This window comes from Leuciscus leuciscus (assembly GCF_965113295.1).
Source record: "Leuciscus leuciscus genome assembly, chromosome: 16".
Lineage (NCBI taxonomy): Eukaryota > Metazoa > Chordata > Actinopteri > Cypriniformes > Leuciscidae > Leuciscus > Leuciscus leuciscus.
Genome location: NC_138740.1, coordinates 18181747 through 18198466, shown reverse-complemented (window position 1 = coordinate 18198466; position 16720 = coordinate 18181747). Strand labels below are relative to the sequence as shown.

The following is a 16720-nucleotide window of genomic DNA, read 5'->3' as shown; positions in this document are numbered from 1 at the left end:
GACTTTTTATTTAATACATCCCTTCTACAGTATAATCCAATGAAGAGAACTGCAAGTCCTCAATGGACAACCAGATGTCTGGTGGTTAAGATGTATTCTATCTATTCCATGAATACCTATAGTTCTCATTTCAGCAACATTATTGCATTTCTACAATCTTTCTGGTAGGCTATTGTATTATTATATGCATTGTAATGTTTCTACTGTTTTCTTTTTTACTTTTTCTTTCCTCTCTTTTTGCTTTTAAGGAATTAGAAGATTGTATGGGCATACATTTGGCACCACCAAAATTCAGTAATGGAAAACTAACAAACTGCATGTGATTCTTCAGTGATAAGAAGCTTTTGTTTCCATTGGCACCCTCTGGAAATGTAGGGCCTCATGTACTCACATAAGGACTCCCAAGGAACCACATGAAGCCACAAGTAAGTAGGCTATAGTTCCCCCTGCTAGGGCTGTGGTGGGTGGTGCAAGGGACCCTATAGCGCCTTAAACGAGGGTGTTGTGTAGTGTGTTGGTGTTTGGTGGGGGATGTGGCACAGGGATTAACACAAGGGGGCTGAGGTGGTTATTCTCACTAATCAAATGAGCTTGAATGGTTTATAGCACCCCACCAAATCCTAAACACACATACAAAATAGCAAAGAACATACATTTCGGAAAATTAAAGCTACAGTATGTAAGATTTTTGTAATAAAATATCCCAAAATCACTTGCACAGTGTGATATATTTCCTGCTGTGTACTTATAATATCCCAAAAGTTCCCAAAGATTTTTAATTTCAGAGAAATTCCAATTTTAAATAATGGCTCGTCCCTGTCCCACTTGTCGCCTGTCAATGTCGCCTTTTCCGCTCGTACTGCCATAGTAACCAAGGCAACAGACGTGGACAACTGCGCTACATCTAGCGGCACGCTCACGCTGTTGTTGTTTCGTTCAAACATTATAGATCATGGCAAGCATACTTTGGGACAAAAGGAGAAATAAAACAAGGATCAATATCAGCGTGGCGTTTTTGAGATGCCAAGAGCTCCACGTCCGTGACAAACTTCGACATGACAGAGACGCGCAAATGTAGAGGTGAGCAAATGTACATAATAACTAATCAATGTTATATAGCTCAACATGATGAAATGTTAGAATATTATCAGTATGTTATTCTAATGTTGATCTAGCTTACTGCTAGTCTCATACAGATAAACTAACACAGATAAACTAACACATAGAGCATTATAACTTTCAACACTCTCAAATGCAGTTTAGTGTGATAGTGTAGATCAAGTGAAACCTCACAAGTTTTATTCGTCTAATAAACTGACCTGTGTGAGTATTATTCAGCACTTGCGGGTTCATTAGTTCGGTAGAATGAAATGTCCTCATTCCTTTAACGTTATATCCGCGGGACTCGCGTGTGGTGCTGATATCTGTCTCTCATTAGCAATCGCGACCTGCTTCATACCACAGTCATGTTAAAAACATCAATGTATTCACTCATCCATAAACCTTATTAGATCCTTCGGCATGACGGCAAATTCCATAATTCCGCTTATGCGTCATCAACATACGCCTTTGTTATTGTAAGAGTTTAGCGACCCCTAGCGGCGAAAAAAAATACATATTGTAGCTTTAAGCATACCATAGTAAAACAGTTCAGTAATTTACAAAGCACATTAAAAACTCCAAATATATTTAATTGTGTAATAAACTAACAGAACTGATATGGTACGATCCTTGTGTTGTTGCCTTACCTCTTATCTAGGTGAGCTTCACAGTACATTTAGGGGATTTTTCATCTTTTTCAGCTCCTCTACACTATGGGGTTCCTCAGGGGTCTGTTCTATCACCATTGCTGTTCCCTCTTTATATGCTTCCTCTGAGCTCATTTTTTCAGAAATGTAATATCTCCTGTCATTGCTAAGCTGATGTTACCCAATTTTATTTACCTATAAACTCAAACTGGTATGTTGGAGTGCTTTGAGGTAATTAAAACCTGGATGGCTAGTAACTTTTCGCAGCTTAATAAATCCAAAACCGAAATGCTGATCCTAGTCTCTCATATAGCTCTGCCTCAGCTTTTTAAAGATCCCTCTCAACTAATGCTCAGTCCCATGTAAAAAAAAAAAACCTTAGTGTCTTGTTCAACACATCCTAATAGACCTTATTCACAGCAGCGCCATCTTTGATTTTTAACCGAATGAAAGCGAGGCTATGAGGGATAGACATAGGCTACATAGTGTTCGAATTGAGGGGGGGCTGGGGGGGTCCGGGACCCCCCATAAGCACCAAGGGACCCCCCATAAGGCCCAAAAAAATGACCTTGGGGGGTCCCCTGGTTTTTCATTAAAACTAAAATAGAAACAATATTTGACATAGCCCTATCTATTTTTTATCAAAGTATTGTGCTGCCGCTCCCATAAAAAGCTACTTCAAATTAGATGTGCGTCTGAAAATACGCTCAAGTGCGCCACACGCTGTTTTCTGAAGGAATTTACAGACTGCGGGCGCGACGTCGCTGTGTGATTGGCTGGCAGAGTGATCCTTCCTCATTACTTTACCTCACGATGACGTTAAGATAATATTTCTTTGTTTTATGATTGTTTGGTACACCTAATTTACTGCTACTGAATAAGTGTTTATCTTAGAATCGGACAGTCACTTTTATTATAATCTTGGTCTGTCAATAGTTGTTTTTTTATCTTATGATGCTAGCTCACTATCGGATTGTTAGTTGTAATTAGCCATCTAACGTAATTCTGAGAAAAATTGAATCTTGTTTGGAGCTAGCATTGTGCACCCATTCTGAATTAAACAAATGATTTTAAATCTAGTAACCTTAAATGCTCAAAAACAGTGTTAATTTAATTAAGGACATTATTACTGATGAAAATATTCATCAGGTGAAGGCTTTTTTTGTGTCAACGATGACAAAGCAGGGTTGCTAACTCTCACGAATTGTGCGTGAGACACACATGCATTGATTATTACGCTGAAGACAAACATGCAGATCAACCGTTTTTGTTATGAATTGTATCCTATTTTCCGTTATTATGTATAGCCTAATACAATTAGTGTATTTAAGGTTAAATGGAGAAAAGGGTTTTAAATTCAATGCAAAGAGGCAAATTAAAGTCATTTTGTGGCCAGAAAAATAATAATTTCCTTTTGCAATGCCATTGTTTACCCACTCTAATAACTAGTCTAGTTGCTCAAAAGAGTATTGCAGGTCATAACTGCTTACTTATTTTTAGGTTTTGCATTTGAATAAATATTTAGACATGATCAAACACTAGATTTTCAAATGATACATTTTAAAAAGATACTCGTATAAGCACACACAAGTGAATATTAATTAATCCAAGAAAATACTGAATTTAACCCAGGAAAAGTAAGTACAGTAGGCCTATTCATGTGAATTGATAGTGAATCAAGAGATCGAAATGTATAGCCCCCCAAGAGCTTTGACACAATTCGAACACTCTACATCTCTTCAGTGGGTTGTACTATTATGTAATGTGTTTCTGGATTGTTCTGCAGACGAAACACTGCAAAAATATCTTTCCATGAAATTTCAGGAGAAAAAAAACTCCAGACAACATGAGTTATGGAAAATTATAAGTGATCTATCAGTTTTATACAACGGATGCCATTAAAAACAAGTCTATCCCTCAAAGCATCGTTTTCATGGCGCTGCTCTGAATAAGGTCTATTATTTTAATAAGCAAATCAGTGTAGTGCTTAGGGGGAGCTTTTTCCATCTTAGGGCTATCACTTTCTTATTCCAGGAAGGACTTGGAAATAATGATTCACTCTGTCATGATATGTACTTGTTGTATTGTAATAATGGAGTGAACGCTGTGAGGCGCTATTTATTACATCAAGGCTTGACTACTGCAACACACTTTTTGTCGGTCTACCACAATTGTCTCTTGGCTGGTTACAATTGGTCCAAAATGCTGTTGCTAGAGTCCTAACAGGGACAAAAAAGAGGGAGCACATTACCCCAGTTCTTGCCTCTCTTCACCGGTTGCCAGTGAAGTTTTGTATTGATTTTAAGAATCTGTTGTTTGTGTAAGGCTTTGTCTGGGCTAGGCTGGGCTCATCTTCTGTTAGTTGTCCCCCGTTCTAAATACAAATCTTAGGGAGATTGAACTTTTGCAGTTACAGCCCCAAGTCTCCTGTAACACATTAGGTCTGTTCCTTCTCTGTCTAGTTTTAAATCAGCTTTTAAAATGCACTTTTATTCTTGAATTGTATAATTGATTGATATTGTGTGGATTTGTTGGTTTATTGAATCTTTGCTGCTGTAATAAATTCCTAAATTCTGGTTTGTTTTGTCACACGTTATCTTGCCTGTGTTCCCTTTGTATTGGTTTTGCTCGTGTTCTAATTCTGTTTCCTGGGTTTGTATTTTTTTTGCTGTTTTTAGATTGTTTGAGCTGGCTGATAGTTTGCCAACTCAGCCCTGGAGTTTTGACCCTATTGCTCTTCTCAGACCCTACAAGCTTGTCACTCCACCTTGGCCTGTTGACTAGTCAGCTCCACCTTGGCTCCTTGCCCCCTACGGCTCCACCAGGCTTCTTCGTCCCTCCAGCTCCACTTTGATCAGTCGTCACTCTGCCTTCACCATGGACTTACGGGCCTCCGTCTGTGACTCGTCCCTCCACCCCTTTTGGCTCTGCCTTAGTCTTCAAGCACACCAGCTCCGCCTCAGTCCTCTGGCAGTTCTGGTTTGTTTTGTCAAGCGTAATCTTGCCTGTGTTCCTTTTGTATTGGTTTTGCTCGTGCTCTAATTCTGTTTCCTGGGTTTGTATTTGTTTTTGGCCATTTTTATATTGTTTGTGTGTCCAGTATCAGCCAGGAAGGCCATTTTGTAACCCTGCCCACACTGGCCTTTAGCCCTCTCTTCACTGACTCACATCAGCCCTTCGTCTCCACCTACCCTCCCTGTTCAGTACATCGTGGATCCGCCTTGGGCTGATAGTTTACCAGCTTCTCGTCCCTCCGGCTCCGACTTGTCAGTCGTCACTCTGCTGTAACCATGGACTTACGTGCCTTCGTCTTTGACTCGTCCCTCCACCACTTTGGCTCTGCCTTCCCTCCGGCTCCACCTCAGTCATCCGGCAACCTGGTATTTGCCTCAACTGCTTGTCCCAGTGTCTCCAACTTACTCTTCAGACCCTTCTGTGCCCCCTGGTCTCTTCAGCTCCACCTGGGTTTCCACCTCCACCAGTCTTTCCTCTCGTTCTGCCTGCCAAGTCTCCACCATGTCTCCACCCTCGCTCAACCCTGTGTCCTGGTCGTCCTGCTGAGGGTTCTGCCCTGGCTCTTCCCACCTTTGTCTACATAATTTGGGCTTCCAGCTCATAAAACCCACGAAAACAGGATTTAAAAAAATTTGAATATTACATGAAATCACACAGTAATTACACAGTAATACCATGGTCATTGAACCAGGTTTTGGTTCTTTTGGCAGTGTGGGCAGGTGCAAATCCTGCTGGAAAATGAAGGAAGCATGAAGTGCTCTGAAAATGTCCTGGTAGACGGCTGCGTTGACTTTGGATTTAATAAAGCACAGTGGACCAAAGTCCTCTTTTCTGATGAGAGCAAATTTTGCATCTCATTTGGAAACCAAGGTCCCGGTGTCTGGAGGAAGAATGGAGAGGCACACAATCCAAGATGCTTGAAGTCCAGTGTGAAGTTTCCACAGTCTGTGTTGGTTTGGGGAGCCATGTCATCGGCTGGTGTTGGTCCACAGTGCTGTCCACTCAACGCAGCCGTCTACCAGGACATTTTCAGAGCACTTCATGCTTCCTTCAGCAGACAAGCTTAATGGAGATGCTGACTTCATTTTCCAGCAGGATTTGCACCTGCCCACACTGCCAAAATAACCAAAACCTGGTTCAATGACCATGGTATTACTGTGTGATTTCATGTAATATTCAAATTTTTTGAAATCCTGTTTTCGTGGGTTTTATGAGCTGGAAGCACAAATTATGTACACATAAACAACTAAATATGGGTGGTAGTGGCGCAATGGATAAGACACATGCCTTTGGTGTGAGAGACCCGGGTTCGAATCCACTGTGAGACACCAATGTGTCCCTGAGCAAGACACTTAACCCCTAGTTGCTCCAGAGGCGTGCGACCTCTGACATATATAGCAATTGTAAGTCGCTTTGGATAAAAGCGTCAGCTAAATGAATAAATGTAAATGTAAATGTAAATACTTGAAATCGTTTAAGTTGTGGGCCCTGAATCTATAATCTATGGAAGTTTAACGTTTTGAATGGAATTATGGAAATAAATAAACTTTTCCATGATATTCTAATTTTTTGGAAAGGGTCTGTACATCGTCAAGTGTTACTCTTTTGGCGTAAGTCGACTTGTGTAGGGCCGTCTGACGGAAGCTAGTTATTTTACTCAAAGTATTTAAATATTTTTCTTACATGAAAACATCGCTTCACTTCAGAAGATCTTTATTAACCCGCCAGAGCCGTTTTGAGAACTTTTATCATGGATGGAAGCGCTTTGATGGACCTCCCAAAAAATATGCCCATTGACTCCCATTATAAAGCTTGGAGCCAGGAAATGTTTTAATATAAGACTGATTGTATTCGTCTGAAAGAAGAATGTCATACACCTAGGATGGCTTCAGGGTGAGTAAATCATGGGCTAATTTTCATTTTTGGATGAACTATCCCTTTAAACACAATAATAACGTGTAGTCACATTATGGTATTGCTGTTAGGTTGCTAAACCATAATGCTCATTTGCTTTTCTGTTGATCAACAAAATTGATTTAAATGTATTGATATAATAAGTCATCATATTAACAGGTTTTTTCCGATCAATATTATTACTAATGGAATAGACTACTAATTGTCTCAGAAGACTCACTGTAACTTTTTTTTAATCTAGTTGATGGAACAGGACCCCCACCCCCCCCCCCCATACATAAAACACATCCATACATAAAACACAGATATTTTATTAATTTAAAAAAAGTGGGGAAGAAAAGTACAAGGTTGCTGAAAATGTACAACAGGTTTTCTTTTTCATATAGTGTAATATACAGTTTCTCTCAAATCATTACATCCATAATAATAATAATAATAATTCAAAGAAATGTATTATGCATGAATACAAAATAATTTACAAATTCACATGCAACCGTACTAATTAATCTTTTAACAGTAAGACAATCTCAAATTACTGAAACACCAAATCATTGCAGAGAAAACCAGATTTTCTGGGTGTGTACAAACAGTCTTACAGATAACAGTGCAGTTCTACATTGGCCTTTTGCCATACATGTGAATATCAAAATAATGTAGGTCAGATTTTTCATTTTATTTTCTGTTGTTGAACAAAGGTGATTCCTAACCAGGACATTTAATCATTTATCCTCTTACCAGATTACTCACTTCATTCTACAGCTGTCACACCATGTTCCACTTTTAAACTGCAAAACAAGGGCCTGAAAACAAACATAATGGCTGTTTTCAACATGATCTCATGCCATTTGTCCTTTGTTGTCAGAAGATGGAATTATCATAGCTTGTGTAAATACCAATATATTAAAGTGAACTAAGAAGGGTTTGAGACTATATAGAAATAAGTGTTGGACATATTTATTATGCAGAAAGGCGCCCTAATCCAAGTCAGATCTTTTGCTGAATCTGTTTCCCAAAAATCTTGGAAATGCCATCAAATGTTCAATAATATTTCAAGTAAGCACGGCATATTCATTCTGCATCACAGTAGCTGCCTAAAATGCAAATTTGCTAAAACCCGGGTGTTCAAAAAAGTGAGATTCTTATCTGTGAATATTATGCATTTCTGTACCACTACATTGTGTTGCGTATGTTGGAACTGTAATTGCAATTACATATTAGACCTGCAAAATCTCACTAAACAATGTTAAAGGCATCCAAAAAATCAATGTGTTTATTGATCACAACTGGACATTACTAGACTGACTCAGTCTTATTGACTGACTCAGTCTTATTGACATTCATAGTAACTCTACACTATGGCGTGGTATCGACATGGCACCATCTATAGGGTTACGGTTTTAGAAATACACCAAAAATGTATATGCATATAAACCTGAAGTGCAAAGTCATAATTCCAAAATAATCCACGTTACTCTACGTGATGTTTAGCCTCACCGGAAAGAGATTTTAGCAAAAGCAGATTACTTCTCGGCGATGGCGGGCAGCATGCAAGCGCGAATGCGGGCTTCCTTCCACGCGCTGCGGCATTCTGCGATCCAGTGGGACACTATGGTCTGTTTGTCCATGCAGCGACTGCTCTTTCCCCTCCAGCCAGCAGGGGTGCCGTCGAGCTTGTTGGGAATGCCGCTGCGCGCAGCCAGGCCACCGTCGTCCAGCTTCTTCCTGCTGAGAGGTGACCGCTGCAGGACCGTCGCTGCAGTGACTGTCTCAGCCAGGCAAATCTCTGGGCAGCTGCTCTTACGCGGGGCATCAGCTGGCGAGGAACAGCACGGGTAGGTGTCGCTGCGTGGCCGACGGGGAGGAATGCTCCCCCTTCTGGTGGGGAGCGCTAGCTCACCTCTGTGGCTGTACAGGTACTCCAGCGGATCTGCAGGGCTGGGGACGTCATCTCTGCATCCGGTGTCCTCCTCTGGGGCGGCTTGGGCCTGCAGTGGTTCTGATGGAGCAGATCTGGTGGTCTCTTTCTCTTTATGAGCTTGTTCAACTGTCTGGTCGTTGCTCGTGGAGGTGTGGGGCAGTGGAGACTGCAGATGCTGGCGCAGGCGTTGCAGTCGTAGGCAGGGCTTTGGGGAATCCAAAGGGCCGATGGAGAGGATGTCACAGTCGGGCTCATGCAGAGGGAAGGTAGGCCGGGCCAGATGGCAGATGGAGAGGAAGTAGTCCTGTGTGGTGGTGTGCTGGCTGTTGGTCTGGTTCAGGTCCTGTACCAGCTCCTCATAGCCCTCCCTGATGGTGGGGAGGCCCCGTTTAGCCAGTAATCTGGACCTGGGACGCATGACTGTAAAAGCGGAAATAGTGCTTCATTAAATAGATATGTACATGATAGAAAAAAAAAAGAAAAAAAAGAGTAGTAGATTATTAGCATGCATATTACTAGGATATTAGCTGTTTATTAGTACTTAGTTTACTGGCGTTTGCTCTTATCTTGAGTGAAGAGAGTGTTTATCCAGCTACACTGTAAAAAAAAATTACATCCCCAAGTCAAAAATTTCAAGTGACCGATAAAATAAAAAAATTTCAATTAGTCTGACGTATTATTTCTCATTGAGCCAATGTTAACAGACTATTGCAACAAGAATTTCACTTGGGCCAATTGAAAAATTTAGATGTTATCGGTCACTTGAAATTTTTGATTTGGGAGGGTTTTTTACAGTCTATATATGGCTCCGTCTGCAGGTATATTGAGCCCTCAATGACCTTTAATCATGTTCACGTTGGTGTCAAACAGTGGAAGGGCAGTAAACTAAACTAAAGCACATATTAATGCCTTATTCTGCACAACCATATTCTACATCCTTAATCCTTCCCAATACCCAAACTTAACAACTACCTTACTAATTATTAATAAACAGTAATTAGGAGTTTACTGAGGCAAAAGTCATAGTTGGACCCTAATCTAAAGTGTGACCGAAACGTTTTTGTAATTTTGTTATTATTGGTTCATGTTAACTAATGTAGTTAACTAATATTAACTACTCATTGTAAAGTGTTACAGATTACTTTAATATCTCAGTTGTTTCGACATAAGCAATGAGATTAAATGGAGAGCAAATGGAGACTTCCCACTTGAAGGTGTGGGCAAAAACAGTCTTTTGTCAATAGTGTAGTGATGTATGATGCACAGTTCACACAGAAGTCAAACCAAGCAGCTTTCTGTTGGTCAGCGTGACAAATCTGCATGACAAGCTTGAACCTGTTGCAAAATCTGCTCTCAGATCACACTGATTCCTATTGAAATGACTATTTTGTCTGTGAAATTCGCTAAACAATATATGTGACCTCTAAATCTCTTGGTTAAAAACATTAAGGTTTGTTACATGAAGTATGATTCTTCTCTCAAATCAGCTGTGGAGGCAGCACAGGGTGGTAATGTTCGACACGGAGCGCTGCCCCCACACAACATGCCATTCCTCATCTCTAACTGTTCCAGCGAAATCACAAAATAAACTGCAACCAAATACACCACCGTTACTGATATACATCTGCTGACAAACAGAAACCAGACGGAAATGTTTATAAAAATATATAACACATATTTTAATAAGTATTATATAATTGTATATACAAAATTATTATAAAAAATATATAAATTCACTATAAACCCATTTGTATATTATATGCTCAAGACAGGAATCACCCTTGAAATATTCCTAGTCAAATTCAAATGATCTGGTCTATGATATCCACATTATTAGTATCCTCTTACTATTTCTGTTTCTCTTAAGGCATTTTAGACAATTTGAGACAAAGTGGATCCAAGAGAATTCCTGATCTCGGAAAGAAAAACCTCTGAATAATACAACTTTCTCTAGGGAACCATAACAACATGTATTTGCAATTCACAGCCATATCATTTGGTTTAAAATAAGGTTCCTTTAGTAAACATTAAGACATTAACTAATAATAAGCAATACATGCAGTATTTATTAATCTTTTTTAATGTTAGTTAAACATCATTCTTACAGACATCATATTCATCAGCATACACACATACTCTCACTCACAGACCTCTAATGCTTCTCTTATTGGCTTTGACCCACATTATTTCTGTATTCATAATTAATAACAGCATCATTTCAGAAGTTGTTATTACCTGCTCAATCCTTCCTTAATGATGCTCTGTACAGTAAATGCCAGAAATCAATGTATATAATGGGAGGGATTGGTTACAGGAATATGTGCAAGCCCAGTCTCCATGACAACACCTCTTCCCATCACATCCCAGACTGTGCTCAGATTTCACAGCAATCGGAGAGCACATACATAGACACACACACACACACACACACACACACACACACACACACACACACACACACACACACACACACACACACACACACACACACACACACACACACACACACAGTGAAGCAGCTCCTACACCACCCCCTGCCGCCCCATGCCCAAATCTTCTGAACACCCCTCTTTATTGTGGCGGACCAATGTAAACAACCCAGCACCAATTCCCACCCATCCCTATTTTCAAATAATTTCAGTTGCCTAAACATGCTTGGATTTTCCCAGATTTCCTACAACAATCTATGAAGGAAAAAAAGAACTGCAAAATACTTCAAGATCAAAGCAGATCTGTCTTACACCTCCCATTACGACGGACATCTGGCGTGGGTCGCTCTTTCTGACAACAACAGACGAAATTTAAAGTATCTCTGGCCCTAATCCTAAAATAAATGTGGAATTGTCGGATTGTGTTATATGTGAAAACCTGAAGTATAATGTAACCATACCCTTTCCCTGGTTTGTATTAAGGCCAGTGGTGTGAGTGGCGTCCCACCTGAGATGGGTCTCTCCGGCTGCCTGGTTTTGCTGTGGATCTCTTATTCTTCCTCCACTCCTCTCGTTTCGTCTCCTCTTCCCTGCCTTAGCTTAGAGCCTCCAACTGCTGCTACACACAAAAATAATGATTTTCCTCCTGTCTCTCCCTCCCTCTTTCTCTCTTGCCTGTTTGCTTGCTCGCCCTCTCCCGTGCGCCTCACTCTCTCTCCTCCCTTGGTCAGTGCTAAAAATAGCACTTTCGTTCCCATCCCTGTGGCTGCGAAGAATCATTTGCAAAACGGATTTTACCGGTGTGGTGGGGAGAAAGACACAGGAGAGGGGAAGAAGTTTGTATGACAGTATGGAAAAATAGTCTGAGAAAAACAGAAAAAGAATCTCCTAAATCATACCCCTAAATGATAGATAGATAATAAACAGATTGTGATGACACATTTATTAAAAGAACCCTAAAGTTAAAAAGGGACATGATGCATATCAATATTAAAAATACACTAATTATGTGGGAGACCCAGTTGGTCACACTTTACATTATCAACCTTATGAACTAACATTAAATGCAAGACTATGGATTCACTGTGTAACCACATGTTGTTCTGGAAAATTCCCACATTTATATTTACAGGTTTAGGAGTGAAGGCAGTGTTAGGGTTAAGATTATAAATGTTAGAGTTATGTTTTAGGTTAATGGTTTGGTTAGGGGTAAAGTTAACAGTGTAACTACAAATGTTAATTAAATGCAAGTAGTTTAAATGTAATTAATGCACTAACATGGTTAATAGTAGTTCTGCCATTACAACTCTCTGAGAGATTGTTATGGTAATGGATATGGCAATGTTAACGCATTTGGTCTTGGCGGAATAGATCTGCTACGCTGCTGCTGCACATATAACATACATGAAATAACCCCCTGTTGCAGATCTGTGTAGGTGGAGCTGGGGAAGAAGAAGGGTTTCTGGAAGCGCTTTAGGAAGCGCAAGAGAATGTCTAATAGGAAGAGAATTGGCACTCTGATTACTTCCGGTTTCTGGACTGGCCTCAGTAACACGTCTCTGTCCATGCGGGGGCGCTTGCAGGCGAGTGCAGAATGAATGGAGGTCTATGGCGCTATACCCATCAAAATCCACTTTTCTCAGGATATAATTTTTTGTCTAGTAATTTGAATGTTGTATTCGAAAGGAGATGCAAAGAAATTACACATTGCTGGATGTTAGATTTTTTAGAGTCACTTATTTGCTTTAAAAAGTCTTTTAAAGTGTCAATGACGTCATACACATCGTACGACCAGAGATACTGCTTTACGGCAATCCTTCAGTCACTTTGGTGCTTTCGCGCTCTGCACTTTGTTTTCTCTCGTGGCATCGACAACACAGCTGACACAGGTAAATACATGTGCTAGAAGAGTTTTTGTTTTGTTTGTTTCTGGTCCCGCTTCGGATGCCACGATGCCATCATGCGGCATCTCTGGTCGTAATCAGTCCTTCACTGACCAATCAACGTTCATTAGCAGAATGCTAGCGTGTTATGGGCAACAACAACTCAACCTGTAAGAAATCGAAAGGACATAAGTACTCGTTCATTCAACTTTCGACCTATAACCCATGTTGAACTTGCAAAACCTACAATCAAATCTGAGATTTCTCAACGGCAGTCGGGTGAAAGAGACAAATTTAGCTGTCTAGCCCCATAGACTCCCATTCATTTTGCACTCATGCGATCGCCCCCAGTGGAACTCTGGTGGAACTACAACCAAAATTCGGTACAATAGGACTGAATAGGGAGTGCGCAGGCTCTCCGTAGACGGGCTCTGGAAGCGATTTAGGCTCAAGCGGTTGAGGCGCAGCTCACTGCTGATGCCACAGCAACCAATCAGCTGTGCCATGTAGATAACAATGCAGATTGTTAACAAACTGAGTTAAGGACCCATCAGCCTGCGCCATCTAGTGTTTCATGACAGAACTTTGTATTTAAGGCTACCTAATATAAAGTGGGACCACACTGGTCCATTCCTGATACCAAGTCAACAGTTATAATTTAGTTTTCCAATTTCATGCATTGCTCTCTCATGGTTGCTTTTTTACAAGGAGGAAATTAGCAAGTAATTTTAGAGATATGCCTCTATTTTTTTACCTTGGTTTGCAGAGTGGTGCTCTTATCTTGAGTGAAGAGAGTGTTTATCCAGCTATATATAGCTCCGTCTGCAGGTATATTGAGCCCTCAATGACCTTTCATCATGTTCATGTTGCTGTCAAACAGTGGAAGGGCAGTAAACTTGTGTGCGTCAATATAACAAACAGCACGACTGTATAGGTGTCGATTCCCCACACATGAGTATAGACTGTACGTGCAATGGAAAACTCAAGAAAAATACTCTTGAGTAATTTTTTTGGGATACTACAGTAGTCCTTCTCAAGCCAAACTGAAATACACTCTCAGAAAAAAAAAGATATAAGCTATCACTGGGACGGCACCGCATAAAAAGGTTCTATGTACCATTTAGGTATTTGGAACTAATATGTACCTTTGAGATACTAATATGCACTCTTTAAGTACAAATGTGTACCTTTTGAAAGGGTACCACCCCAGTGACAGCTTTTGTAAATAAACATGTTTTTGTTGTCCAAAGTCCATTACCTGTGATGGTAGATAGCTGTCCCGTATATTCCACGTTTGTTGGATGAACTGTTGTAGTTATCAGATGATATCGTCAACATAAGCTTCATAAAAGCTGTTTAAGCCACAAATATCATGTTCAGTCTTAAAAGTGTTTGTCTGACAAGGAAGGGTGTGAGAAAAAGAGAGAGGGAGTGGAAGGGAGGGACATGTTGAGAGGGAGGTGGTTGTTTTTAAGGTGGAGCAGTTTGGAAATAAGCACATTTACAGACCAGCCCTGTTAAATTCAATATAATCCCATTCCATTTATCTCACTTCTGGTCAGAGGTCAAATGAGAAGATTTTCAGTCTGCTCTGATTGAATTCACTCCACTTAAAGCAGTGTTATTTTAGTATCAAGCGTGTAGTATACTACGCACGACTCAGAATGACTGCAGAAAGGGCAGCTACACTTTAACATAAACAATGCCAGACAAGAAACAGAATGATACACAGGTTTTAAATACAAGGGCAAACAAAGGGAACTAATCAAGACCAGCTGAACAGAATGATTAATTAATGGGTAACCTAGGTGACAAACTAGGAAATCAGATCAAATAATGATAGGGAGACAGAACAGAACTGAATCAAAACACACTAAACAAAACTATGAACCTGACAGATATTTTACTATAGTTTTTTATTAATGTTTTGAATACGTTTTATTTTTATGTTTTCCATTTTCATTTTAGCTTTAGTAAATTTGTTGTGCTGACTATCTGTCTATAGTTTTTATATATTTTATTTCACTTTTATTTTATTATTTTAGTAAACCAAGTTAATAAATAAATAAATAAATAAATAATGTCTAGATAACTAGCTAAAATAAAGTAAGTTTAAGTTTTTTAAAAACTTAAAACCAACCCTGCCTCAGGGATGGACTGGCCAAAGGAAGCTCTGGGCCAGGTGCACCTTTACGTAATTTATTGAAAATGTCCTTTAAATTTGATTTAATAATTTAATTAATTATCAAACTTGAACATAGATCTCTAAGAACACATGCAATGTCCTCTTAAAGCAGGGCTATGCAGTTTCGGGAATTTCTTCGCTGTATTCTCGCTTTTTGCTCGCAGGTTTCTCTATAGAGCTCCCCCTACAGCTTCGGAATAGATATTTGACAACACTGTCAAAAAACTCGTTGGCGACTCTCAGATACCAGAGGCTAGTAGATCAACGACATCAAAGCAGATGGGACATTCTTTACAACGTCTTCTTCATTCGGGTTCGAACAGCGTGAGGGAGTAGCCTGGAAATCTAAAAGATTAATGGTCTGGCGTCGACTAATGAAAATCGGCAAGCTCGAAGGGCGGCACCAAGCATGCATTTGAAAATCTCACTGCACACAATTGGATAACACTACGACCAATCACAACAAGTTATCGCTTAGCTACCAGCGGAGCTAACTGGTAGATTAGACTCTTACCGTCGGCAAAACAGCAAAAACGCCCTTCTTGCAAAGGAACGATTCGAGCGCCGTCTTCTGTTCCTCTTTTAGAGAAAAAGTCTAAATCTTTCATTGTAGCGGCCAAAGCCGTTTCAGACAAATGGTGTTCATCCATAGCCATCTTGCAATGTTTACTGATGACTTCGACCGTTCGACGTCGCAGCGCTGTCGTCATCTCGCCTCTGGCCCGCCTATATCAGATAACCCGATGTGATTGGTGCAGCTCAGATAGAGGGGCATATTTAATGAGCATCGTTACTCGACACCAGAGTAACTCGCTGAGCAAATTCAACTTGTGCTCTCGCGAGAACTCTGGAGTACCAGGGTATAGTGAGGGAGCGCAATAATGACAGAATTTTAGCAGATTTTTTTGCCGTAAAGCAATTCGTTACATCGCGAGACCTGATATCACGCGATACTTCCTGACGCTGCGGCCGGTGGCCCGCCGGCTCAAAGTTGCAAGGGTGGTTTTTCCACTCACAGGCGATAGGGGAGTGAGAGACGACCACCATTCAACCCGAAAAAAGTCATATAACCATTCCAATGACTCCGAAGCTGTTCAGTTAAGGTAAAAAAACCTGCATAGTTCACCTTTAAATACTCCACCCAAAAAATGACAAATTCTCTCAGAATTTACTCACCCTGTCCCAGATGTATCTTTCTTCAGATAAACACAAATAGAGATTTTAAGAAAAATAAAGGTAATAATAGTCTATAATGGAAGTGTATTGGATCCCCCAAAGTTGACACCTAAAAAACAACACAAAGTGTACATCAGGGGTGTTTAATACTGTTCCTGGAGATCTACCTACCTTCACAATTCAGCTGCAACCCTGATCAAACACTACTGAACCAGCTAAATAAGGGCTGTGTCCAAAAACTTAGGCTGCCTTGCTGCCTTATCAGGCAATGACGTAGTTGGTAGCATTTAGACACAAAGGTACCTCACAAAACTGAATTCAGACAGACTTCTGAGGCAGCGTAACATTCTAGACTAATGTGAGCATACATTTACTCATTTCACTTGCACAAAAACAGCTTCAGTATTCATCAAAATGAAGAAAAATTGTGAAATGCAAACAATATTACATAT

General features: G+C 40.2%; 1 protein-coding gene and 2 long non-coding RNA genes across 9 annotated transcripts; 2 read left to right on the top strand and 1 right to left on the bottom strand.

Annotated features, from left to right (window-relative positions):
- The first annotated feature begins 46 nt into the window (after positions 1 to 46).
- LOC309477264 lies at positions 47 to 1105 on the top strand. Its single transcript, XR_014198593.1, has 3 exons — positions 47 to 164; positions 249 to 425; positions 950 to 1105. It is a non-coding gene; the product is annotated as an uncharacterized lncRNA (long non-coding RNA).
- A 4246-nt stretch (positions 1106 to 5351) lies between these two features.
- Positions 5352 to 7179, top strand: LOC309477262. Its single transcript, XR_014198591.1, has 2 exons — positions 5352 to 5759; positions 6492 to 7179. It is a non-coding gene; the product is annotated as an uncharacterized lncRNA (long non-coding RNA).
- LOC309477255 (uncharacterized protein) lies at positions 7060 to 14682 on the bottom strand. Of its 7 annotated transcripts, XM_082140451.1 has the most exons (4): positions 14166 to 14676; positions 13662 to 13776; positions 11533 to 11640; positions 7060 to 9015 (listed from the first exon to the last, which is right to left on the bottom strand). In XM_082140451.1, the coding sequence occupies exon 4, from the start codon at positions 9011 to 9013 to the stop codon at positions 8198 to 8200; it is 816 nt and encodes a 271-aa protein (XP_081996577.1). In that variant the 5' UTR covers positions 9014 to 9015; positions 11533 to 11640; positions 13662 to 13776; positions 14166 to 14676; the 3' UTR covers positions 7060 to 8197. The 7 variants fall into 7 exon arrangements, with proteins under 7 accessions (XP_081996577.1, XP_081996581.1, XP_081996580.1 ...); XM_082140455.1 differs by lacking the exons at positions 11533 to 11640; positions 13662 to 13776 and adding an exon at positions 13930 to 13962 and having other exon boundaries at positions 14166 to 14682; XM_082140454.1 differs by lacking the exon at positions 11533 to 11640 and having other exon boundaries at positions 14166 to 14681.
- Positions 14683 to 16720: the final 2038 nt, after the last annotated feature.